The sequence below is a fragment of the Ctenopharyngodon idella genome, chromosome 6 (assembly GCF_019924925.1).
Source record: "Ctenopharyngodon idella isolate HZGC_01 chromosome 6, HZGC01, whole genome shotgun sequence".
Classification (NCBI taxonomy): domain Eukaryota; kingdom Metazoa; phylum Chordata; class Actinopteri; order Cypriniformes; family Xenocyprididae; genus Ctenopharyngodon; species Ctenopharyngodon idella.
In genome coordinates, this window is record NC_067225.1 from 34,175,802 (window position 1) to 34,201,331 (window position 25,530).

Sequence of the window (25,530 nt, forward strand, 5' to 3'; positions counted from 1 at the left end):
TTATATTAAGTAAGGCTAAATAAAAATTTGCTACGCTAATACAGTAATTCGGCATGCACGTTTATTTTAACATTAGGAAGATAAATGATTACATGTAATGATGATCATGTGATACACATATAGAAAAATAGGCATAGATCAGAGGCAGAGAGTGTTATAAACTGCTAGTTCTAAAAAATTTGAAAAAGTTTCAAGAGAAATAAGTGAGAGCAAAATCGCCATTCATAATAATCTTCCCCTAAACACACACACACACTCACACTTAGAGGCCTCGGGTTGATGGTGAGCGCAGAGAGAAACGGCTCACAATCGTTCAGAATAACAGTCCTGAGCTACTAATCTCTGTCATTAACACATTTAAAAGCCCTGTCATTAACACATTAGACCAATCAGAGCAGGCTGGTTACAATGAAACACACCTCCATTCGCTTCTACAATCATGTTACTGATACAATCACGTTGCTTCTACATCCTTTTTATTGCAGTTCTGCCGTTTCTTCCATCGTCTGTTCTACGTTCCCTACAGACTCCTCTCCACAGACGAACAATCAGCTTTCAGTTACACAGAAAGTTGATTAACTTTGGGTAGTTTAATAAGAGCGTTTTAGGCTTTCGTTCGCGATATTACCAGGTGAATCTCAAGGAAACCGGTCTTCGGAAGTTATAATTTGCTTAAAATAAAGGTGGTTTTTAGTACCATTACCAATTTTACCAAAAGTTAATTGCATACTGCATTTTTATTACTGTAATGCAAAATATCGCATACTTTAATTTGTGTTCTCTTTTGATAATTTAAAATATATTTATATTTGTTTTACTGTCTTAAATTTTTGCTGATTACAGTCGTTTTATGTAGGTAAAAAACTTTGTTTTCTAAGTTATCTATTTTCTTCTTTGCTTTTGATATTTTTATTGCTGTGATGTGATCTCATTCTTTAATGTATTCGTAACATTTAAACACCACATTAGTACTTGCCTTAAATTTTTGCTGATTTAAATGTTTAAAAAAATATGCATTGGTCATTTTAATTTACTGCAAAACCTTCGTAAAATTAGGCTTTATTTTTTTCATTTATATAATTTCATATTCGCTTTCAATATTTTTATTTATTATCATTGCTATATCATTCTTTAATTTGTGTCCTCTTTTAATAATTTAAAATATATTTGTATTGTTTGTACATTTTTGCTGATTAGTCGTTTTATGTAGGTAAAAACCTTCGTTTTCTAATTTATCTAATTTCTTCTTTGCTTTTGATATTTTTATTGCTGTAATTCTTTAATTTATTCATAGCGTCATTCATTAAACTGTAACATTTAAACACTATAGTAGTACTTGCTTTTAATTTTTCCTGTTTAAAATGTTTTTAAAAACGCATTACAGTCATTTTAATTTTAACTTTGTAAAATTACGCTTTATTTCATATTTGCTCTTGATATTTTTATTTATTTTTAACATTTATCATAGTAGTATTTGCCTGATTGAAGTGCTTTAACATAATATTAGTCATTTTAATTTACTGAAAAAGCTTTGCATTCTTTATAAAAAATCTAATTGGTTTTGGGATGAGGTTCGACCGGGACGTGTTTCCGCTGGGCTCCACATTCCTTCTTTTCTTTACGGCTCAATCTGACTTTCTCTTTCTCTCTCGGTGGGAGACGCTCTCCCCTCTCTCCCCCCCGTCCCACGTGTCTTTTATCTCCTTCTAAATGTGCATTTCACGGTCAATTGTTCGCTTCCCTTCAACCCCTTCTTTCCTGTTGCTCCTTCACCTCCTGGTGTTGACGAGTCTCTCGATGAGCGCCCGGCGCGTCCTCTGCACCTCCTCTCCCAATCGCTCGATCTCGGCTTTGAGGCGCTCGTTCTGATCCGTCAGCTCCTGCACCTTCCTCTCGTTCTCCTGCTCGCGCTCTCTTCTGCTCTTCTTCCCCGGGGACGGCGAGCACAGCGCGCCTCCTTTCTCGCCCCCTCGCTTTCTCTTGCCCGGTCGCGAGGAGACGGGAGGGGACGCCGGCGGGGAGCAGTTGAGGGAGGGCGAGCGGGACGCCGAGGAGCAGGACGACGTGTCGGGAACCGTAGGGAGCTCCTCCTCGCTGGCGGCCGGAGACGGAGGCGGGTGGAGGTGGTACCCGCCGCTGACCATCGTTTCCACCGACCCCACGCCTCCTTCGCTGAGGAGCTCGAAGAACTCGGGCGGAAGCAGGTCTCCTCCGGACGAGGTGTGCTCCGAATCGCCGCCTCTCCGGTCCTCCTGTCGCGGAGGCGTCGGCGGCGGGTCGTCGGTGACGCGTTGCACACCATCGCCCCATACCTGCCCCTCCGTCAACCAGGTGAGCGAGCAGCTCTCCAACACATCCAGAAACTCGGGCTCCTTCTGCATAAGAGGCGAAGAAGAGAAACCGTTAGGGGGGAAAACGTCGTACGGACGAGATTGTAGAACGGCGTTTGACGTTACTGACCTCGGAGCAAGGCGGGGCTCGCGTGAGTTTGGCCCCGCCTGCGTCGGAGCCCAGTATATCCTGTAGGTCTTCATACCACGCCTCCAACTCTGCACCACATAGCGGCCCCACACCAGGGGGGTACAGCCACTCCGCAGTCATCGCACCAATCAGTCGCTATCCACAGACACAATACGATATGCTCCCACACCTAGCACACCAGACCTGACCCAGAAAAAATACATAAACTGTCCAGAAGAGGTAATGAAAACAAACCTGCTGTTGCTGTACACCGATACGGCTCAACACATCAGCACAGAGTAAAGCTTCACCTGCACCGCAGGTTTTGGGAATAGCCGATTTATCTGGGTGACCCGCTATTATACGCGATATTAAGATTGACTGCTCGGCCACCGGGTGCAACAAGGACACACAGTGGCCGGACGGTGTTACTGCACAATAAATATTCACAAGAGTTTCAGAAAAGCGTGCATGCATGAACAGAGAAAAAGGGTTTGTGTTTATTATCATTTACTATAGCCGGTTTAGTGCTTATTTTAAATTCACTTCAATAAAAATAATAAAGACTTTAAAAAGGTGCTCACCTTTAAAGTGTCTCTTGTCAATCAAGTTTGAATGTGAGTTGGTGGCGATATTTTGTCCCAATAATTCTAGAGAAATAAAACATTGAACAGCTCAAGCCACAGTACTTGGTTACAAAATCTATTTAAAAATAAAAAATAAAAAAAAATCTATTTTTGTTATAAAAGCTATTTAAAAATAATAAAAAGGGAAAAAAGATCTATTTCAGCTGTGAAACAAACACGTGCAAGTGATACAGAAGCCTGAAGATGCATCATAGAGGGGCTTGTGGACGATCGGATGCTCGTAAAAATAACCCGTAGCAATTATTGATTCTTTAATCTTAAATCTAAAATTAGGTCATTGTATTTTTTATGTAAACAAAGGCGCATTGTGTGCTCGAGGGCGCCCTCTGCGTGAGTCTGAGAGCGCAGACAGCGTCTGTCAAAACAAGCTGAATGACTCTCGTTCTCATCGCGAACACATTCATGTTCAGCTGAAATAACATCACTGAACTCACCTGAGGAAAAAACGCGACAAACAAGCTGCTTGAGATGCGTGTGTGAGACAATGAAAACAGCCCTAACATATGCACCTGAGGCACTCCCAAGTGTTTTATATATATATATAAAAATCGTAATGCGGTGTAAAGCGACATAACTAAAAAAAAAAAAAAGAAGAAGAAAATTTATTTTATTTATTATTATTATTATTATTATTATTATTAAATCATAAATAATAATGTTATGGAGTTTATTTGTTGTATTCAGGCTGGTTAATTCCAAATGTGACTAAATCGAATATTTTCAAAGGACTCGACAGTCGTGAAATTATACGATAATTCACTTAAAAATTGTTTAAATTAATTTTCTTTTATAAACTAACTTAACTATGCCCATCTGGAGCAGGGATTTACGAAACTGACAGCGAGCCAATGACGTCATGGAATCAAAGTACAGGAGTGAGGAAACAAAGGGCGAACACTTCGCACCAAAATAACACTTTAAAAGTACTTTAACGATATAAAAACACAGCGAGTTAGCCATCGTGACTACGTCCATTTGATTTCTTAAACTGTAAAAAGTTGATGTAGCGCAGTTCCGTTGATGAAGCGTTACTGGTGGCGATCGATGTAACAAATAACCGTTAAAAATAAAACGTTCGCAAAAAAGTTCTCGCGTGCGCGTCTAAAATGCCGCGATTGTAGCGAAATGACAGCTGTCATCGCGTAGTTTTGTAAACAAGTAACTATTAAAGTAAATATGAATAAACCAGGAAAGATGTTGCCTTAAATAAAGAAAACGGACGGAGAAAGAGGGGAAAAAATCCTGTGAAATTTGAGTTGAACAACTGTATTCCAAAAACAGCCCGGGATAGTCGCCAAAACATGCGCATTCCTGTTTTCCAAAAGGAAAAGCTTGACACATATACCAGCAAGAAAAGTACATCAGATCACAATATAAAGAATAGAGAAATAGATAGATGACACTCACCCTTTTCTTTTTATTATTTCTTTTCCTCGGCTGTTTCGGATTCAGGGTTTGTGTGTGTTTTTGTAGAGATTGGTGATAGCTCATGTTAACCATTGTTCAGTTGAAGTCACCGAGTGTGGATTTCGGAAACTCCCGGGGACATTTATAGAGTGACTCCAACCGAACTCTGGGGGAAGGACCTCAAGGTGCAACCTAACAGAGATTACGAGAAACTGACAGGAGATGGTCGGCCGTGCGCGCCAATCAAGCGAGGCGGTCGAAATTCTTCTGCTTAGAGACATCCAATGAGCAGACGCGCTGGGCGGGAGGGGCGGGACTTGGTGACTGTGCTGGTTGTCTCGCTCTGCGAGAGTTTGTGTGAGCGGGAAGATGTGATGCAGTCATAAGACGGCCAGGACGAATTTGGGGCGTAAGGGAGTCACATGAAAGGAATGATGCAATCGTTGGCAACCGGTTTCTAGTTGGAGATAAGACTAGCAGAACCCGAGCATGTTTTATTAAACAACCTTTCGTTAAAAAGAAAAAAAAAAACTGACAAACTACCCTATAAGGATGTAGGAAAATGTGTCTTTTTGCTTGCGTTCGCATATGCACCTATAAAAATAGGCAACGTTAATATCCGTGATCGTCGTCGTGTGATATTGTACGCATTTGTTCGCTCTTTTTTCATCTTTAATAATTCCTCTCTAGTGACCCTGAGGCGATTCTTTCATGTTTCCAAACGCATCCAGTTCAGCACTATATGGAACGAGGATATTCCATAGGAGTTTGAACAATCCCACCTCAGCCATTTCATCCCACTCCATTTGACAACATAGCAACGGGATACACAATCGGCAATTCGATATATTAAATTACTTAAGTGGTTATTGCTCGACACACCTGTTTAGAATCGCTAAATGAGCCGATAAAGTGACGTTGAAATGGTAAAGGTCAGAATCTAGTTCACAGATAAGATCTTAAACCAGCACAAGATTTAGTCCGAGAACACGCCCTGAATGTAAAGAATGTTATGGATCCTATAGTCTATATTGGGACACTCAAAGTGTGGATCTTTTAAAACGTTATTCTAATGCTGCAATTTGGTTTTGGTTTCCACAGAACAAAAATAAAGGTTCTTTATTGGTATTGATGGTTCCACAAAGAACCTTTAACATCCTCGGAACCACTGGACAAAAAGTTCTTGTGTTTTGGATTATTAAAACACACTAAGAAAAATGGTTTCACTCAAAGGTTATTTGGGGAACCGAAACTGGCTGGCATTGCACCAGCACAATGCCAGTTGTGTTTCCAAACGGATCCAGTTCAGCACTATATGGAACGAGGATATTCCATAGGAGTTTGAACAATTCCTCAACCATTTGACAACATAAGATACACATTCAATACAATCAGGATAGATTCTGCTTTTTTTTTTTAAATGAAAGGACTTAAGTTGTTATTGTTCAACACAAAACGCTAAATGAGCCGATAAGTAAAGGTCAGATAAGATCATCCAGTGTAAATCAGCACAAGATTTAGTCCCTAAATGTATAGAATGTTTTCCAACATGGATCCTATAGTCTATATGGGACACTCAAAGTGTGGATGTTCAAAACATTATTCTAATGATGGTCAATTTTGGTTCAATAAAGAACTTCCTCGGAACCTTTCCATATAGTGGAAAAATGTTTATGGGATTATTGAAATGTTCTTGACACTTTTTTTTTTTTTTTTGAGGGAACTGAAACTGGTTTATACCTTTTATTTTTAAGAGTTTTAAATGATATACTTTAATGGGTACAACTTTGGGTGATCAGAACCCCTAAAACCGCCCTAGTATTTTTTCAACTGTTGTTGTGGCACTGGGAATAACTATAACATGGTTGTGTAAAATGTTGTTGTCCTGTAGTATGATCCTTCAAATAAAACGATGCTAATTAGTTCAATGGTATTTAATTAACCGTTTTAAATGCTTAAAACGATAGATTAGGCACAACACGGGGTGACCTGTAACTCCTGGCCAACTGATGTCACCAGGGACTCATCTCGTTAGTATTCTGAAACTCTTCCCAACACTAGAGTTAAGTAGTTAAACTTGCATGGTGCAAAGCGTGCAATGTATTGCCTAGCAACAGCGCAAGTGGGATGCGCGTAAGGTTAGCGAATAGAAACCTCAAATACTGTTTCCAGGAGCAGGGCACCGCTCGCGTTGAGACGCTACTAACACGTCACGATCGGTTGGCTGTTGCTGTGTAGTCTCCCCGCTGCCTAATGGTTATCACCTCCGAGCGTGTAATTCTATTGGCAGGTTACGCCTTTATTCCCCAAAGTTGTGTTTACTCAACATTCCTTTGAAGTTTTAACAGGTTTAACTCTCAATAACTCCCTCTGTTTTGAAAACTTTGTCGAGTTATACCTGCCTTCACCGTAGTAGGAGGTTGATCTGATTTATATTTCTAACTGTTCAGATTGTGCCAGCGAATCACATTTCTGCTCAAGAGAATAACAGACATTTTACAATATACCATATGCTTAGAAATACCTCTGGTTTCCTACATCTTTCCTCCACACTAAACGATTTTTTCCCTCAGTAATTATAAAGTAGTTACGGGCGGACCATTTTTTTGTTTTCTCAGCTAACTGACACAATAAGGCCAATAAAGATATGCGTGTGTGTAGAATCATTTTATGGCAGACGAACAGAAATTTCTTTCTCTCAGGATATTCCCGCCTCCCGCTCACTTCAGTGAAACATACTTCACATTTCCAGATGAAGTTCACGAGCATCTACGGTTACCTGACCGTTAGAATTTAATTTAAATGACGTTTCGAATAGTTTGAGGCGGATCATAAATTTACCATTTGTAGCCTAGTTTTTTTTTTCTTTATTGACTGCGCAGAAGAACATAAAAGACGACTGATTTATATTTTATTTGCGTTTATTTTATATAAAGCAAATTGATATCAACTTAAAATAAAAATCATATGATGTATCGATAACATTTGTCAATTTCGAATTTAACGTCTGAAGATAAACAAAAACAATAGCTTACAAATATGCTAGATTTATTTTACAATACACAAACTACAGAAGTGTATCCATACTTGTACTAGGGCGCGTTTTCCTCTTCACGAGTGGCTCTCTCGCTCCTCCTAGTGGCTTTGAAATTGTATGGAATTCCCAACCCCGACTTCAGCTACTGCGCATGCGTGGACAAAAACTCCATGATTTTTTTTTTTTGCACGGGATCCTAAGGAAAAATAGGAACTTGGAAACGAAGATAAACTAAAAGCACCATCACACAGGCACAATCGGCCCCTCGCTCGCATATGCACACTGTAAAGACGCTTAGGAGGGCGCTGAACCTTTGAATGAAGCGATCGCACGCTCCGCGGCCGAGCAGTATTCACGCGAAATTGGACGACAATGCACGGGGCGCAATAAAACCAAGCGTTATTGCTCTTTGTTTTTAAGCAGGACGCCTCGGATGGATGAAGACGCGGGGAAGTGGCTAAAAATCACACGGCGTTAATAACAGCTCCTGCAACGGCGACATTTGCAACTCAAGTCCATCGAGACGCTTGTTCTGTCTTTCGCCTGTGTTGTGCAGCGCGCCGAAGAAGCAGGAAACTTCGTAAACAGAGAGGTACGTAGCCCGCGAGCTAAAGAAAGCTAACAGCGCGACTACGCTGTACGCGACGCGACAAACTAGAACGCTTCCGTTTTAATGTAATGAAGACCGCTTCGTTGGTTAATATCGGAGTGTTATCGCGTGTCGCGTGAGCTTACAATATAAGTGGGATGTTTAAGAATGGGCCAGCTAGCCGTCAGTACGCGACATTTGTTTATTCTTCGGGACGTACAGTCTTCAAAAGTACCAGTGCGGTACTTGGGCGTATGTATTCATATTTTCTTTCCGTATTTACGTCCTGCTTTCTCCGAAACTTTGCGCACTTTTATTCGTGTTGGTTTGTTTACTCTTTAGCTCGCTGCTTCAGTCAGATCCCGAGCGTTAGCCGCTTCACAGTCACCCGCCTTAATGCCAGAATAAAAACCGTTAAAATTTTATGCATTTAGGCTGTGACATCATCTCGAACGCTTAAGTTTGAATTTTTGACTTGGCGCGTTGATTATCAGTTTCAACTGTCACTTTTCACTCTACTGTCAGCCATATGTCAGAACCGTACTCTAACGAAAAAGTACCTTGTTTTTGGACTTGTACCCTACTTACACCATGGTATTCAGTGCCAGAAACCGTGGTACTTGAATATGGTGGTCAAACAGTACCTTGTTGCATATCAATGTAATCTAAATTTTCAAACATCATCTAGTATTTCTGTCATTTTTCCGATGGTTATGTTGAAAATTGTTAAATTAGTTTATATTCTTTACTCAAGCAATGTCGATCTCTCCTGAAATGTATTTTTTTCTGTATGTTTTCAGGTTGTCAGCTTGTGGAGAGTTCCATAGAAGCGTCCCAGTCCATTTGAGAGGACCGCAGAGGATTGTGTGTCAAGATGGATTTGTTGTACTGTTGCGTTGTGCTTTGTTAATGCTACGTATATATGTCCTCCAAAGGGTGTATTTCACGAATGGTGCTGACCAAGGCTGTATAAAAATGAAAAGGTACAAAACAAAGTGTTAAGTTACAGAATTTCTAAACGTCTTATATCATACACACTACAGTGTTTCTTTTTTTGTACTTCAACTACATTTATTCAATTTTTGTTACATGATTGTGTGTGCTGAATACAGGGGTCATGATAATTGACATAGTAATTGACATAATTGACAAAATACATGAATGAATATTGAATCCAGAATAGTCACAGATTAAATGCTTGGAAGAGGAGTGACGACCCTATTTAGATTCAATGTGAACACATTTTCAACTGAAATAAGACAATCTACTTTGGATCTAATTTGAAGCTGGTTTCTGTCTCTACACTGATTTAATGTAGATGTCACTACATGATGACACCTGTACCTACACTTTATAAATGGCTGCTTGAATCCAGAATAGTCAGATTAAATGCTCAGAAGAGGAGTGACAACTATATTTAGATTCAGTGTGAACACAATTCCTAACTGAAAATAAGCCCAAAGTGTGAGTCGATCTTCATCAAATCTAGTTTGGATCTGATTTGAAGCTGGTTTCTGTCACTGATTGGATGTATGAATGTCCTCTGAATCCAGAACAGTCAGATTAAGTGCTCAGAAGAGGAGTGACAACCATATTTAGATTCAATGTAAACATTCTCAACTGAAAATAAGTGAGTTGATCTTCTAGTTTGGGTCTGATTTAAAGCTAGTTTCGGTCACTACATTGATTTAATATAAATGTAGTTGTCACTACATGATGACGCCTGTACCTACATTTTATAAATAACTCCTGAATCCAGTATAGTCAGATTAAATGCTCAGAAAAGGAGTGACAATCATATTTAGAATCAGTGTGAACACATTCTCAACTGAAAATAAGTGAGTCGATCTTCATCAAATCTAGTTTGGATCTGATTTGAGGCTGGTTTCTGTCACCACTGATTTAATGTAAATGTAGTTGTCACTACATGATGATTCCAGTGTGAACACATTCTCAACTGAAAATAAGGGAGTTGATCTCCATCAAATCTAGTTTGGATCTGAATTGAAACTGGTTTCTGTCTTTAGGAGCTGGATGTGTGTGAGCAGAAAATGACGGGGGGCAGTGAGAGTGCAGCAGGAGAAAAAGATGGAGGTACGGCGCTCATCGCTCAGATCCCGGTTGGCTGGCAGAGGAAAGTGGAAGATGGGGTTGTGTCTTACATCAGGTACGTCTACACATTATTTTGTGTTGTTTACTGTGATATGTTTGCTGTTCTTCTCAAATGTGAACTGTGTTGCTATTAAAAGTTACATCGGGAACATTTTTCACTCAAGTTGCCTGACAACGATGATTACACACAGATGTGTGTGACTTCACCCAAGCAAACACATGCCAGTGCGTTTAGCCTTCACACTAGGATTTCTGGTGCCGACCCGAGTGTGTGTTTGACATTTGGGTTTAGTTGGTTTGGAAGCGGCGCTTCAAACTGGTCTGAGGTAGAGTTTATGTGAAGATCAGCATTGTAAGTGGTAAAGCAAACTGCCCGTTCATTTTCTCCATAGGGGAATTTATTTGGCACGATAGCTTTAAATACAGACCTACTGCGAGCAACGAGGTTGTTAATCAATAGCATTTGCTTTTATTGAAGCCATAAGCCTCCATCATTTCAATTTATTTTTAAATAATCGTGTTTAACAGTGGAATTCCTGGTGAAAAAACAACATTACCCGTGATTCTTTAATGAATCGGCGCCAAATTGCAGCAAAAGAACTGTCAGATATTCAGTTCAGTTCACATTTATTTACCGCATTACCACCTCAGGTGTGCATTATTTTCTAATAATTCAACGGCCGTCATCAGTTATTCCTTACATAATGCATTCGTCGGCTATCAAATGAAGCTGTCAAACTATGCCATATCAATCGTTTCTTTTTCTTCTCCAGCCCGAGTGGTACAGTCCTTCGATCTGTGGATGAGGTGAGGGTGTATCTGCGGACAGACGGCACATGTAAGTGTGGTCTCGAGTGCCCGCTTGTCCCAAATAAGGTGAGACAACATTCAGTGCTTAAGACTCCTAATTTATGACGTTTCCAGTGCAAATTGATTGCAGATTAGTTCATTAGGTTGTAATGATTGCAGTTAATGAAATACTAGTGTACATACTGTACTTTTTTAATAGTATGTGAAACACTGTGATTTATGAAACAATAAACTATGTTGTTATGTTGCAAAATCAATTGCAGGTCTTTAATTTTGACCCTGCTGCGATGGTCCAAGCTCCTGGTCATCATTCGAGTAAAATAGAGGAAGACATGACCAAACTCTGTAACCATCGCAGGAAAGTTGATGCCATGGCGGCATTATGCCAAAGCATGCAGCCCTCCCAACTCCCCCCGCCGGCTCAAGCCACAGGTATTGCATCTTAATACACACGTTATTCCAACACGGTTACTTTTAGAAGGAATTTTCCAGGTTCTGTGGAAAGGTTCTATGCTGTCATGACATGTTGAAAGTGCATTACTGTAAACACATTTTTGGTTTGTTTTTACAAACTGAGGGTTGAGTTGAAATGGTTGTCTGTAGTAATTGACAGCATGTCACAGATTTTCTTCATGGAGCTTAATTTTATTGAACCTGGAATATTCCTTTAATGGTTTGTCTTAAAGAAAGACCATTACTGCTCTTATGAACTGAAGATTACACTGTACATCTTGTGTCCAAATATTCAGATTATTACATTTGGCTAAAGCATGCAGTCATCTTCGGTATAGAATTCACTGTACTTAAGTTTAGTTTTTGTAAAAATAAACAACAAAAAAAGTGTTTTAGCCTTATCAGAATATGATTTATCTATAAGTATTCACCCCCTCGGAGTGTTTTGCAGCATTGAATCACGGTGGACTTTAAGTTTGTCATTAATCTGTGAATTGTTGCTTTGGTGTTTCACTAGTCACAGCTTTATAGGAGAGTTGCAAAAAGAAAGTCTCTGTTAAAAGATGTCATATGATATGGCTACAGTTTGCTTGAAGGCATGTCTGAGACATTGAAGCTAACTGGAAGAATATTCTATGGTCTGAAGAGACCTGAATTAAGTTTAATTTTAAGCCAGACACTGCCCGTAAATATATTAGTGACAGCACCATTGTAAAACTGACTTGAATACTTATGAAAATGCTTGTTTTGTGTTTATTAACTTGAAGGGTTAGTTCACCCAAATATGAAACATCTGTCATTAATTACTTGCCTTCATGTCGTTCCAAACACGTAAGACTTTTGTTCAACTTCGGAACACAAATGAAGATGTTTTTGATGAAATCTGAGATATTTCTGACCTTCCCTTGACAGCTACGCAACTGACGCTGACGCTTCAAAAAGTTCATAAAGAGATCGTAAAACTAATCTGTGTGAATTGAGAGGTTTAGTCCAAATTTTCTGAAGAGACTCGATCGCTTTATATGATGAACAGATTGAATTTGGACTTTTATTTACTTATAAACTCAACCTGCTTGACGAGCGAGAACAAACCTCTTCTGGAACCTTGCTGAAGATGAGAATGAGAATGAGGTTCACTCTCATGTAAGAACCAATGAGGTTCCAGAAGAGGTTTGTTCTCACTCATCAAACAGGTTCAGTTTATATGTAAATAAAAATCTAAATTGAATCTGTTCATCATATAAAGCAATCGAGTCTCTTCAGAAAATGTGGACTAAACCTCTCAATTCATATGGAATTTACAATCTCTTTATGTAATTTTTGAAGCGTCCATGTGGTAGTTGTGTAGCTGTCAGTGGAGGGACAGGAAGCTCTCAGATTTCATCAAAAAGATCTTCATTTGTGTTCCCTTACGGGTTTGGAATGACATGAGCGCGAGTAATTAAAGCCAGAATTTTCATTTTTGAGTGAACTAACCCTTTAAATACATTTTGACCAGTTTGCGATGGTTAGTGATTTTTCGTTTTGTTTTGTTTTTCATGTCAAAATCTGATTATTTTTCTGTTCTGTTCTAAAAACCGTTGTGGTTCTATGATAGAATGTGAAATGAACATTTCCAAGGGGGTTAAATACCCTTTAAAGGCACTGTACCACACAAGTTCACTTTTCTTCAGGAAGGTGAGTCATGTTGTCTGCTTGTTTGTTTAAGGAGGTGTTGTATGCTCAGTGGACAGCAGAGAGCTGAGAGGATCGATGGTGGCTCATGGAGACGGCGCCCACTGCACTTACCCTCAGCCAAGACACAACCAGCCCAAATCCAACATTGGCTTTCCTCTGTCCTCTTCTCGCTCTGTTCTGCAAAACGGTTCTGTTAACCTCGCCCCTATTTCACGACCTCCAGAACAGGGTTCACCTTTAAAGAAGCCCCCAACGCCAGTGGGCTGTATGCCTGCTTATGCGAAACAGCAGTGGAGCCCTCATCCACCGCTCTCCCAAAACATCCCCCAAAGGACAGTGCATAACCCTTCTTCTCCAAGCAATGCAAAACCAAGTGTACACACACATGTGCATCCCCCAGACCCTTCCAACTCCTTTTCCTTATCCCCCTCTTCCTCTGTAGCTCTGAGTGGTCGAGCAGCTCCGCCACATTCACAGGGAGTGAGTGTTAAGTCGCCCTCTCCTCTGTCACCCTCACGTACCCTAGACACCTTCTCACCCCATCAACGCTCTCGCCACTCCTCGACATCCTCGCTCTCGGAGCACGGGGCCCCGGGGTCTGTCTTCATCCAGGGGGTCAAACCGTTGCAGGCCACCATGCCGTGCTCTTCTCCCAAGCATCCTCTTGCGCCTTCCAGTCCGTGTAGTCGCTTGGAGGGCATTCTGCAGCACTATAAAGACTGTAGTACCTCCAACATCAGCTCCAATGCTAACCAAAGCAACCATCAGGTGTCACAAGCCTCGTCGCTGGCGCATCCCAACGTAGGTGACAAGAGGAACGGATTGAGTTCTTCTCAAGCTCCAGAACTGCTCGGCCTTCCACTAGGACAGATTCTCAACCAACAGAAGATCCAGCAAAAGAGCCACATAAATAACTCTTTCCCTGCCAGCAGCCTCCTTTCTGCCGCCGCTAAAGCCCAGCTGGCCAACCAGAAAACCCCAGGCCAGCTCAGTGCAGCCGATGCGCTGGCCGCACTCCCTCTTAGTGGCCTGGACAAGGAGCAGCAGTCAAAGGTATTGATTAGCACTTTAAACAGTAGCGTCCACCCCACTTCCGCCAGAGCACAGTCCCTCACCGCCCTGTTGCTCCCGCACTCCCCTTCCCTTTCCCCAGCTTCCCCTGCTGTCGCTGAGAAAAACTTGCGGCGCAAACGGCAGAGGCATTCGCCCACCGTTTTGAGCATGCTGAAAGACTCACAATTGGGTCGGACTGCAGGAGATCTATCCGGGCCTCCGCTGCTTATCTCCCCATGCCTTTCGCCACCTTCTCCTCCTGTACCTCACTCAGACAACCACCGGCTGTCTGTCGCTCCTCCGAATGCCTCCTTCTCGAACAATGCTCTTAGGCTGCAGGATTCGGAGGAAGGCAGGAAGCCTGGACTTGCTAATTCTCTCCCGCTTTCCTCCCCATCTCCTTCCCAGCCCCTTTCTGCCTTGCTTCAGCTTCTTAGCATGCAGAGCGCAACCCAGCAGTCCAGCGGCACCACTGCCATGCCTAGCAACAGGCACACGAACACGCTGGCCTCTTCACCCAGACCCATCACTCCACAAACACCCCACTGCGAAGGACAGTCCACATTACGTGTACACAACCCCACCCCACAACTTCAAGCCCAAAGCACAGTGCCCATGCCCGAAACTCCTGCCCAGCAGCCCCAATCCCAACCCTTTACTTTGATGGGTGACGAAACAACCATGAACCTCAAAACAACCTCCAGCAACACCATCCTGAACTTGAGCCAGCCCCACACGGGCACGACGCCGGACCTCAGCAGTTCGATTCTGAGCATGATGAACCAGATGTCCTCAACCTCCTGCTTGCCCCCGTTCCCGGAGAAAAGTTGTGGGTCCAAAACGACAGAGACTTGTCCTGACCACAACGCCTACCAAATTAACCAGTCAAATCACCACCAAGCTGTGGAAAGTAAAGGTAAGACTTCTTATCTTGTGTTTCTTGGGGCGTTTTTACACCAGGGGTTTGATTCACGAAAATCTTCTCAAGAAAGATGTTAAGAAATGACTTGTATTCTAAGAAGGTCGGTAAAAGTAAAAGTAAAAAGCGCAGAAGAAGAACAGACGATCTATGCGTAGATATGTTTACATGTAATCTCTCAATCAGCGTTTCAACCGCGAAAAGACACTAATAAAACTGTACGGAAATGTAAAAATTCTGGTTAATATGTACCCCTAATTAATATGTATTGTAACTCTGTTATGTTGTAATGCTTAACTGCAACAATTAATTAGAAACAACCCAATGAATTCATTAAACTTGTTACCTTTGGGGATTTAAGACAAGTTGGTTATTCTTAAGAATGTTTCGTGAATCCAGCCCCTGAACTTTTTGTTTTTGGTGATCCGTTTTACACTTGTGTTTTCTTTGCAGGTCCTGTAGAGACAATGGATCAGCCGGACTCGGACACAAGATTGCTGGGTGGCTGTGAGCCCGAGCACAGCCTCTCTCTATCCGCTGCCCCGTCTTCCGATCTTTCTAATCCCGCAACCGACCCCGCTGTTTCCCTACCACTAGCAGAGGCTTTTCCCTTCATGACCCAAGAACAGCTCCTCCAGCTTCTCTCCTCCAATGCCGGTCTGCCCTCCCTGCTGCCGCCCTTCCTCGGCTCCCTGCCTTTAGGGGTCTGGACGGGCGGCACCCAAGCCCAGCAACCACAGCCAACCAGCGCCATCCTGAACCAGGGCTCTCCTCTCAATGTCCTAAACCAGGGCGAGCTTCCTCTCAACCTGGTGAGCCTGTTAAATCCACCAGGCTCGGCTTCAGCGCTGCCCCCTGTTGCAGGGGTGGAAGGCGGTGAAAAGCCCCCTGGGCTTCAAGCCCTACTCATGGCTTCTTTGCTGCTCGGGCAGAATCCAGCTGCCATGTTGCCCTTGCCAGCGCTCAACCTGGAGCTTCCTACGCCACAGCAGCAGGTCTTTGCGGACCTGGAGAAAACCCCTGCTCTGCTGGACTCGGTCCTGATGGGGCCGGGGCTCCTGGAGGCTCTTCAAACTCTAGCGCCCAGCGCAGACGGCCAGTCGCTTCTTCTTTCCGCACCACTCACTCCACCCCCTCCCGCCTTCCTGTCCCTCAACCCCGCTCTGCTGGCCGCAGCTCTCGCCCAGACCGAACCCCTTCCCAACCACACGCCATCCCCCCCGCCTCATTCTCAGGTATACACACAGGCCCACACCAGTTGCATGCTTCGCTACACATGCACATACAGTCTGCATGCTTCAGAATGCTGTATCCATCTACTATGACAGGGTTTCCCAACTGGATGTTCTCCCCCTAGTGGAGCTGCATGGGATTTGTGAGATTTAAATACAAAAACGAAAACTTTAAATATAAAATCTCTAGGTCATTTTTAACCTTAAAATCAATTTTAGTTATTCCCGCAAGTTTCGCGATCGCACCACTGATCTAAATAAGTGTCGCGCACACAATGCCGCCTTTCAAACAGCTCGCGAGTACCAAATTGAGTTGTTTTTCGTGACTTATTGCGTCAAATGCATGCAGAATTATGTCAAAATGGCAGAGTATTCTGGTCGGTTTTGGAACGTAAAAAGTTGAGGAAAAAAACGCATGTTGTGTAACAGTGTATTGGATCCGTGCATAAGCTCTTAAAGTGACAGCAGCCTAATAAACCTGCTGCAAAAGAGAAAATCATTCACTGCTCTTGGCTGAATAACTTTTGTAACTTTAATTGTAAGCAGTCTTTATTTTTTACAATGAAAACTATCCAGTGTTATTTTACATTTGATTGCTTTCATTTCTGTAGTATTTCTTACTTGAATACTACTGTTAGACCCACCTGAAAAACTTAAAGCCATTTGTCGTTATCGTTTGCAATTTGTTTTTGTTCTTATTTTATTACTGACTGATTACTTGTCTTTTTTATGTAAATGTTAGATCAGTGATTCAAATTAAGCCTCCCTGTGCTGTGTGTAAGATATTACAACAAAATTACCCAAATTATCAAAAAATTATGATGTAATAACAAATTATCTGTATGGCGGTGTATATATGGCCGTGTTATTGAAAACCGATATTTTTCAAGGTATCGTATTGAAGTTGGAAATTCCAGTATCGTAATAACAGTAATACATTATTTAAATTGTAACATGAAAAACTCATTGTGTCTGAATGATTGTCATTAATTGTACTTTAGGTTTGGCATTACATTGAGAATTTGTTGGGAAAATGTGGTTAGTCACACTGCAAAAAGTCTTAATGTCAAAAAATAAAAATTTTCACCATTTTCTCACCCTCATGTCGTTCCAAACCCATAACCCATTTCACTACCCTGGACTTTCAATTGAAGGACAGAAACCTCTCTGGTTTAATTAAAAATATATTATGTTGTGATTCAAAGTCTTACGGGTTTGGAACAACATGATGGTTGGTTTTTATTTTTGTGTGAACTATCCCTTAAATTAAAATAGGCTTCATTTTATTTATGTAAAATATAATTTATTTTGAACTATGGGAACATTTTCTCACTCAAAATGCCAATTCAGAAATGCTAAATTGTGGGGTCAAATATCAGGAAAGTTCAGCTGACAGACTTTGGGAATCCTTGTACTATGGGTTATTGTTCATTTTCCTCATGGTATTTTCATATGCAATACTGTACATGCATCTTGTGCAATACAAAAATATAATTCTGTGTGGTTTAGGGGACTCTGTCCAGCCCTGCTCTAGTTTCTACCTCGGTGTCCTGCGGCTCTCTGGTCTCCACCTCGGGGCCGGAAGTGTGTGACCCCCTGGCTGAGCAGGACAAGAACAACGGCCAGACACCTCACTTCCTGCCGCATCTACTCGCCCCTGGGGTTCTTGGTAAGTGGATCAGTCTTTAATCCAAATACCCCAATTAACCCAAATAGTTTTTTGTTCACGCATCCTCAGAAAACTGCACAGTCTTGAAGATTTTAGATTTAAGAAGCCATATCATTATCAGTTTAAATCAAGAAATTAATATGGTCAGTCCAGAGCTAGTGTCGCACAGCTGACATGTTGGAACTGTTGTAGCTTATCCTTGTTGTGTCACGAAATAGACGCTGAACACAGTTAAAACATGCCATCCGGTCACTGATTTCAGCCCGCCAAAAATTACGGTAGCAGAGATTTCGGTGCATCCATATTTAATTTCAATTCAGTTTATGTTTATTGTATTTCACCCCGGTACACAGAAATGCAAAAGCAAATGTGCATTAGTTTACAGTTTTATCACATGTTGAGAGGAAATTTTACTGCTTTTTCAGCTGAATATTTTCAATAACGAAATTAGTGATAGACTGAAATATTGTCCAGGCCATTTAATGCACATATATTTGATCATTTTATCGACGTTAATTGACAGAAATGATTCTCCTACTGTCTGCTCCAGGCCATGTCAGATTGTAATGCACATTTTCTATTTCTAAAATATAGCCTCAGCAGGTCATAAACAAGCAGCCATTACTAGTTTCCTTCTAGTTTGATTCTCTGCTGTTCCCTGCATGTCCACAACACAAAAAAACATTTTGGCCATGTAGTGTTTATTGGCTGTACTTGAACTCGCTCGTCCTGCCCGATGGCATTACATTGACGTTTTATAGGCCGTCTCTCTGCTCTGGGGGATTTTGAACCTTCACCGACACCTCGGCTGACTCGGCACACTCATTCACACTGACTGCTGGGTGGGAGAAGTCGGGAAAGTGAAACAGACTTGAGTGTTTTTTCTTAAATAAAGTTTGGCCACGGCAGTGACATTCCTCCGACATCATCTCGGTGCAGAACTGCTGACGCAGAGCGGTCTGCCGGATCTGATGTTGACGTGTAAAACTCATTTTTGTTGCTGAGAAACACCAGGAAAAGTTATTCTCTCACTGATGATGCTTCAGGTTTTCTTCATGCTGTTTTTACTCTCATTTAATGTATCAAGCATTGCCCTCTAACAATGGAAGAGAAAAAGCATATTTGAATCAAAACATCTTATTTTTTGTGTCTATAAATAGAGCCCTATAATTTTGGTCAGAATTTAGTCACAAAAATGGAATTTAGCATGTGACGTGGATTTTGGCAAATTTTGGATGAATGAATCAGAAGTAGGGCTGTACGCTTCATCAGATATGGACTAGTGTCTGAATACTAGTGCAAAAACACTATTAAATATAAAATCTGCATGTTTTGCTCGTCTCTGTGTGAATGAAGGGCCATATTATTGTTAAAAGTTTTCAGTTTTATGAATTCAATTCATTAGTTTTTTTTATTATTATTGGTAAAATTAAACAATTAAAAAATAGTGGGGGAAATGTATTAAAAAAATAGTGGAATTTAGGAAAAATAAACTGAAATTTGAGAAAAAATAAAACCTTTTTTACTTTTAATAAATTGTTAAATTGTATATCATGATTTCAATTAATTAGACATGATTTTGATTGCTAAAATTTAATTTAACCATTAAATCAGAGTCCAGAACGGGTCCTGTTTAATTTATTTGTTTGTTTTTCTGAGCAAAAATTAAATATACATTTTTACCATGATTTACAGAAGACACCCACTAAAATGTCATTCGGTGTAACAATCTTGTCAGGGATATTTACAACAAAAATCTGTTTATGCCATATTAAACACTAATTACTTTACACCAAATGCTAATTACTTGTAATTTTACATTTTTAAACTTTGCCAATATCCTAGGTTTTGTCAGCAAGAATTTTTTACTCATTTAAAATGCAATAAAATTTAGTATGCTCACTTAATTTTACTTAATATGTACAGGTCAGAATAAGTATGTTGTTTCCATTTTTACATAATTATAAGTGTTACACTCAATGACAATGATTATTTTACCGACATTTTATTCTCCCAAAATTTATTTGAAACTTTAAAAGTAGACGTTTTACTTGCATTTAATGTGCTTTCTGTGTATATAAAATCACTTTTGTACATTTCTATTGATGTGGACATCTCAATGTCTTTGACCCACATCTATTGTGACGTGATGTTTGGTGATATTCTCCTTGTCGTCTTGAACTGCTCTAATATCTTCCCTAGTAACACATGATCAGAATGCATCAGTGTTGTGTTTCTCTTTGCTCTCAGGTGACCTCACAGCTCTGGGTAACATCAACAGTCTTCATAGTTTACTAGGAGCCGGACCTCTGCTGCTGCCGCAGGGCCCGTCTCTGGGCGTCCCGCTGCCACAGAACCAAACGGCTCTCAACCCGCTCACCTGTCTGCAGGTAAACCTGCTGCGTACACCTGTGAGCATCGCTGCTTAAAGATGCCAGCAAAACTCACACACACAGTGATTGGATTTGTGATTTGCACACACACACACACACACAATTTTTTTTAATGCATGCATATAAACAACACTCTGACATCCACACAAACACACCCACATGATTATAGCTGCATAATGTATCAAATTGGCTCTATAATATGCAGAAGCAGAAAACAAGAATAAAGTGAGTATTTGCTTAATAGGCCAAACCTGAGAAAATGGCACCATTTTGTAAAAAAATTTAAAAATTTTAATTTTGAAGCCTTGCACACAGAATGAAAGCCTATTAACAAAGACTGCATCATTTTATAGTTAATTAATAAAAATTGCCGTTTTAATGGGTTTCAAATGGGGACATTAACACAGCAAAATGATAAAAAACCCAAAAAACCCTGAAAAAGACACAAATGTCCATAAGGTCACACAAGGGTTAATCAGAAGCCTTTAAATCAAAAGAATGCTGGTGTTTATTGATGTATTTTCTCTTTCTCAGCTGACGATGACGCCCGCGCTCATGGGAGAGAAGCCAGTGAGTCTGCATCAGACCCCTCCGTCACAAGAAGAGCTTCCGCCGGCTCAGATATCCCAGGATTCCTTGCTCAACCCGGTCCAGACACCTGCACAGCAGAGAGAGGGCTCCGGCACGGGGCTGTTTGACCCGTACGGTTCCTTCATGGACACCATCTACACGTCCTTCCTGCAGGTGAGCGAGCGCGGTGCCGAGGGCGGCTCTGACTCCACGCCGCTGTCGTACCCCGAGCTGCCGCCCCTCCTTCAGCAGGCCAGCGCCCCGCCGTCCCTCAGCCCGCGCCGGGCGTGTTCGGTCCACAACCCGGACCTGTCCCGCCTCGGCATGGAGATGGCCCAGTCTCCGGCCCGCGGCACACCCAAACTCAGCGAGGACCCCTCGACGCCGCCGCCCTGCAGGCCGGCCGGAGCGGACGCTCTGTTAGACGCCCCGCTGCATCCCGCCTTCATGGAGGAAGCGAAGACAGATGGGTCGGCCAAAGTGTGCCTCTATAGCAACGGGATCGGTTCAGGAACAGATGGAAGAGGAGACAATGACGAGGAGGATGAGGCAGATGAGGAGGTGGATGGACGAAGGCTGCAGGGATATTTGAGTCCGGGTGAGAGGGCGGTCGATGACATCAGCAGCAGAGACGCAGAGCAAGTGAGGGTGAGTGTGATCATGGCGTCTGCACTTATTTTATTATTTATATAATATTATGGTATTTATTCATATTTTTAGTTAGCTTTTTAAATTTCACTTTTTATTTTAATTTTAGTTTAAGTTTCAGTCATTTTTTTTATGTGCTTTTGCCATTTTTTGATGCCTTTTTTTTTTTTATATATATATATTTTTTAGCTTTAATTTTGTTTTGTTTTTTTAGTGCTTCAAATTAAACTTGTCAAGGCAACATTTCTAATTTTTGTTCAATTTATTTTATCTTTATTTCTACAACTAAAGGTTTTTCAATTTAAAAAAAACAATTCAAAATATTATGTGAAGTTTAGAGTGCTTCAATACCTTTATTCATAGCAGTGTGTACTGCGCACTAAGTAGTGCACTAGTGTTTATTTCCCAGTATAACCCTGGTTTTCTTTCTCTTCTGTCCACACAGACTGAAGACATGCACACAGGAGCCAGAAGGGGGCGCAAGAGGAAACAGTCGTAAGTGCAGCTGTCCAGAGCGCAGCACGTTCCTTCACTTGTGTGAAGTGCTTTGTGTTTTTACTCTCCTCCTCTTCTTCTTCTTCTTCCTGTCAGACTGCAGAGGGGTCCAGACCTGCCGGGCGGCATAGACAGCATCATAGAGCAGCCCACTGCGACGGTGAGACACACACACACACACACACACATACTGCAAACATTTCACACCGTCTGACTGCACGCATTAATCAGGGTCCCTGCGGGTCATTAAGACTTAAAGAATTAAATTCTGTTGTATCAAATTTAAGGCCATAAAAAGTCTTAAATGTCTTAAATGATATAAGAACATCTTTTTCAATAGGTCTTCAATTTAAGAGGTTTTAAATTTAAGAGGTTTTTACATTTCTAAAGTTCTTCAATCCAAGAGTTTTTTTTTGTTGTTGTTTTTTTTTTTCTTAATTTAAGAGGGTTTTAAATGTCTAGAGTTCTTAAATTTAAGAGGGTTTTAAATTAAGAGGTTTTTAAATTTCAAAAGTTCTTAAGTTTAAGAGGTTTTTACATTTCAAGAGGTCTTAAATTTAGGATTTTACATTTTAAGAATTCTTAAATTTAAGAGGTTTTTACATTTCAAAAGTTCTTAAATTTAAGAGGGTTTTAAATTTAAGAGGTTTTTACATTTTAAGAGGTTTTTAAATTTAAGAGGGTTTTACATTTCTAAAGTTCTTCAATCCAAGAGTTTTTTTTTGTTGTTGTTTTTTTTTTTCTTAATTTAAGAGGGTTTTAAATGTCTAGAGTTCTTAAATTTAAGAGGGTTTTAAATTAAGAGGTTTTTAAATTTCAAAAGTTCTTAAGTTTAAGAGGTTTTTACATTTCAAGAGGTCTTAAATTTAGGATTTTACATTTTAAGAATTCTTAAATTTAAGAGGTTTTTACATTTCAAAAGTTCTTAAATTTAAGAGGGTTTTAAATTTAAGAGGTTTTTACATTTTAAGAGGTTTTTAAATTTAAGAGGGTTTTAAATTTAAGAGGTTTTTAAATTTCAAAAGTTCTTAAATTTAATAGGTTTTTAAATTTCAAGAGGTCTTAATTTTAGGTTTTTAAATTTTAAGAATTCTTCATTTTAGGAGGTTTTAAAATTTCAAGAATTAAATTTAAGAGGTTTTAAATTTCAAGAGTTTTTGAATTTAAGAGATTTTTAAATGTCTAGAGTTCTTAAATTTAAGAGGTTTTTACATTTCAAAAGTTCTTAAATTTAAGAGGTCTTTAAATTTGAGAGGTTTTTTACCAACTTTTACAGTTCCTACCGAATCAAAACAATGAGCTTATGCTGCATTCACGCCATAACTACATTCTGAAATTTACAACATTTTCTCATTTTAAGAGGTTTTTAAATGACAAGAATTCCTAAATTTAAGAGGTTTTTACATTTCAAGAGGTCTTACATTTGAAAGGTTTTTAAATTTCATGAGTTCTTAAATTTACAACATTTATAGTTTTAAGAATTCTTACATTTAAGAGGTTTTTAAATTTCATGAGGTCTTAAATTTGGGGAAGGAAAAACAGGAATCACCATTAAACGTATTAAAGCGTGTTTGATGTGTTGTGACGCAGATATCGCTGTCGAGGCCGGCGCGTTCCACCAGAGGGAAGAGACGCCGCGTGGTCCGATAGGTCCGACTGAACTTTACCACCAACACCAGCACTGTTGCCACGGCAACACCATCACAGCGTTTGACTGAGCCGCACTGTGAAGAGTCTCCCGTGATCTCGCTCCTCCGTCACGTCTGTTTGTGTTTGTTCAGCTTCTGTTACCGTTCAAACTTCACCAATGTTACATCGAACATGAGAGGGTTTTACTAATGAGAGCTATTGTTAAATTGTCGCATGAATGCATCAGTTTAGGAATAGTTATTGTTCGTTTACCAGTTCTTTTAATGATTTTCTTTTATTTGCTTCTTTTTGATGATTGTGATTGACAGCTCTGTCTGAACATTTCCCATCAGTCTTCAGATGCACACATGCGTTTGTCCATGTTGTTGTCGTCATCAAATTTGTGTCATTTGATAGCTCGTGTTCCAGAGCCAAAATCCCTTCGTCTCTGGGAATCTTTCCAGTCGACTGATCATTGTATCACAAATGTCATCTTATTGTTTAACCCATCATGCACCTCATGAACCGCTTTTCAGCCCCAGACGCATTCAGCAGGAGTTTTGTCACACTGCAAAAAAATGTTTTCTTATTTGGGAATTTTATCTTGTTTACTAATACAAATATCTAAACATACTTTAATCAAGATACATATGCTGACGAAGCAAAATATATTATATACATAAAATACTTCAGGTAGAAAAAATAATCAAAGTGAAGTGTTTACTATATGCAAATAAACTTGACATTTCCTTGATGTCAGAACCATGACAGGAAATAATCATGCTTAAAGCAAGAAAAAAAAATATTTGCCAATAAATTTAAACATAATTCAAAAGGAAAACCCCATTGGCAGATTTTTCTTTTCTTCTGCAAAAACTCACTTGATTTTGATATATTTTTTTTATATCTTCAGTCATTTCTCTTCTCCAGTAAATGTTTCTTGATTTAAGAATGTTTAGATATTTGTGCTGGAAAACAAACAGAAACACTGAGGAAGAACATCATTTTTTTCAGTGTTTTATGCCGTCCTGCAGAGACACTGAAACGCCCAATGACACCCAGTTTCTCTCATAACTCTGTTTTGTCTTTGCAGGGCAGTATATATATATATTTTGTGTGTGTATATGTGTGTGTGTGTGTGTTACAGGAGGGAGTGAGTCTAGTGTATTTGTAGGTTTGTAGGGGCTTTAGTCGTGGATGGTGTCGCACAGGACTGTGTTACCCAGAGCTCATCAACACAGGCACAAGATTATTACTGAATATTTAAAATAATGATTTAATAATGTGGCTGATTATGCAATTTTACTATTGAATTTATGTATATATGTACAGTTTTAGTATTTTATTTTGTACACCTTTTTTTAGGAAAAAAATGATCAATTTGTAAAATATTTCTCCTGCAGAGAAACCTTTCCTTTCTCATATTCATGTTTGATTTGTAAAGAAAATACTTTGAGAATTGTGAACAAGTAGCATTTCCTTTTTTATTGGGAGTTGATTTTTTTTTTTTTTTTTTTTTTATTTAACAAATTAAAAGGTTTTAAATCAAGATCAAGTGATTTATTGTCATGTGCACACGGTAAAAAACACCACGGTTTAGAATGAATTTCTTACTTTGCAAGTCTCCCTTATACAGAAATATACAGTATAGTGTATATATACAGACTTACTATGCAAAATATATACAAAATATGCAAATGAAGAACATTGTGATCCAAACGACGTCGACT

At 40.1% G+C, this 25,530-nt stretch overlaps 2 protein-coding genes across 9 annotated transcripts; one reads left to right on the forward strand and one right to left on the reverse strand.

Annotated features, from left to right (window-relative positions):
• Window positions 1-47: 47 nt before the first annotated feature.
• On the reverse strand, window positions 48-4,671 carry ddit3 (DNA-damage-inducible transcript 3). Of its 4 annotated transcripts, none has more exons than XM_051897740.1 (4): window positions 4,515-4,671; window positions 3,045-3,110; window positions 2,461-2,664; window positions 48-2,375 (listed from the first exon to the last, which is right to left on the reverse strand). In XM_051897740.1, the coding sequence occupies exons 3-4, from the start codon at window positions 2,599-2,601 to the stop codon at window positions 1,770-1,772; spliced, it is 747 nt and encodes a 248-aa protein (XP_051753700.1). In that variant the 5' UTR covers window positions 2,602-2,664; window positions 3,045-3,110; window positions 4,515-4,671; the 3' UTR covers window positions 48-1,769. The 4 variants fall into 4 exon arrangements, with proteins under 4 accessions (XP_051753700.1, XP_051753701.1, XP_051753703.1 ...); XM_051897741.1 differs by having other exon boundaries at window positions 2,461-2,687; window positions 4,515-4,668; XM_051897743.1 differs by lacking the exon at window positions 3,045-3,110 and having other exon boundaries at window positions 4,515-4,662.
• A 160-nt stretch (window positions 4,672-4,831) lies between these two features.
• Window positions 4,832-24,814, forward strand: mbd6 (methyl-CpG binding domain protein 6). 5 transcript variants are annotated; one of them, XM_051897727.1, is made up of 13 exons: window positions 4,832-8,143; window positions 8,941-9,123; window positions 10,168-10,307; window positions 11,026-11,128; window positions 11,326-11,494; window positions 13,224-15,161; window positions 15,618-16,399; window positions 17,906-18,065; window positions 20,316-20,455; window positions 20,993-21,676; window positions 22,122-22,171; window positions 22,268-22,331; window positions 23,762-24,814. In XM_051897727.1, the coding sequence occupies exons 3-13, from the start codon at window positions 10,192-10,194 to the stop codon at window positions 23,819-23,821; spliced, it is 4,266 nt and encodes a 1,421-aa protein (XP_051753687.1). In that variant the 5' UTR covers window positions 4,832-8,143; window positions 8,941-9,123; window positions 10,168-10,191; the 3' UTR covers window positions 23,822-24,814. The 5 variants fall into 5 exon arrangements, with proteins under 5 accessions (XP_051753687.1, XP_051753690.1, XP_051753691.1 ...); XM_051897730.1 differs by having other exon boundaries at window positions 13,227-15,161; XM_051897728.1 differs by lacking the exon at window positions 4,832-8,143 and adding an exon at window positions 8,165-8,392.
• Window positions 24,815-25,530: the final 716 nt, after the last annotated feature.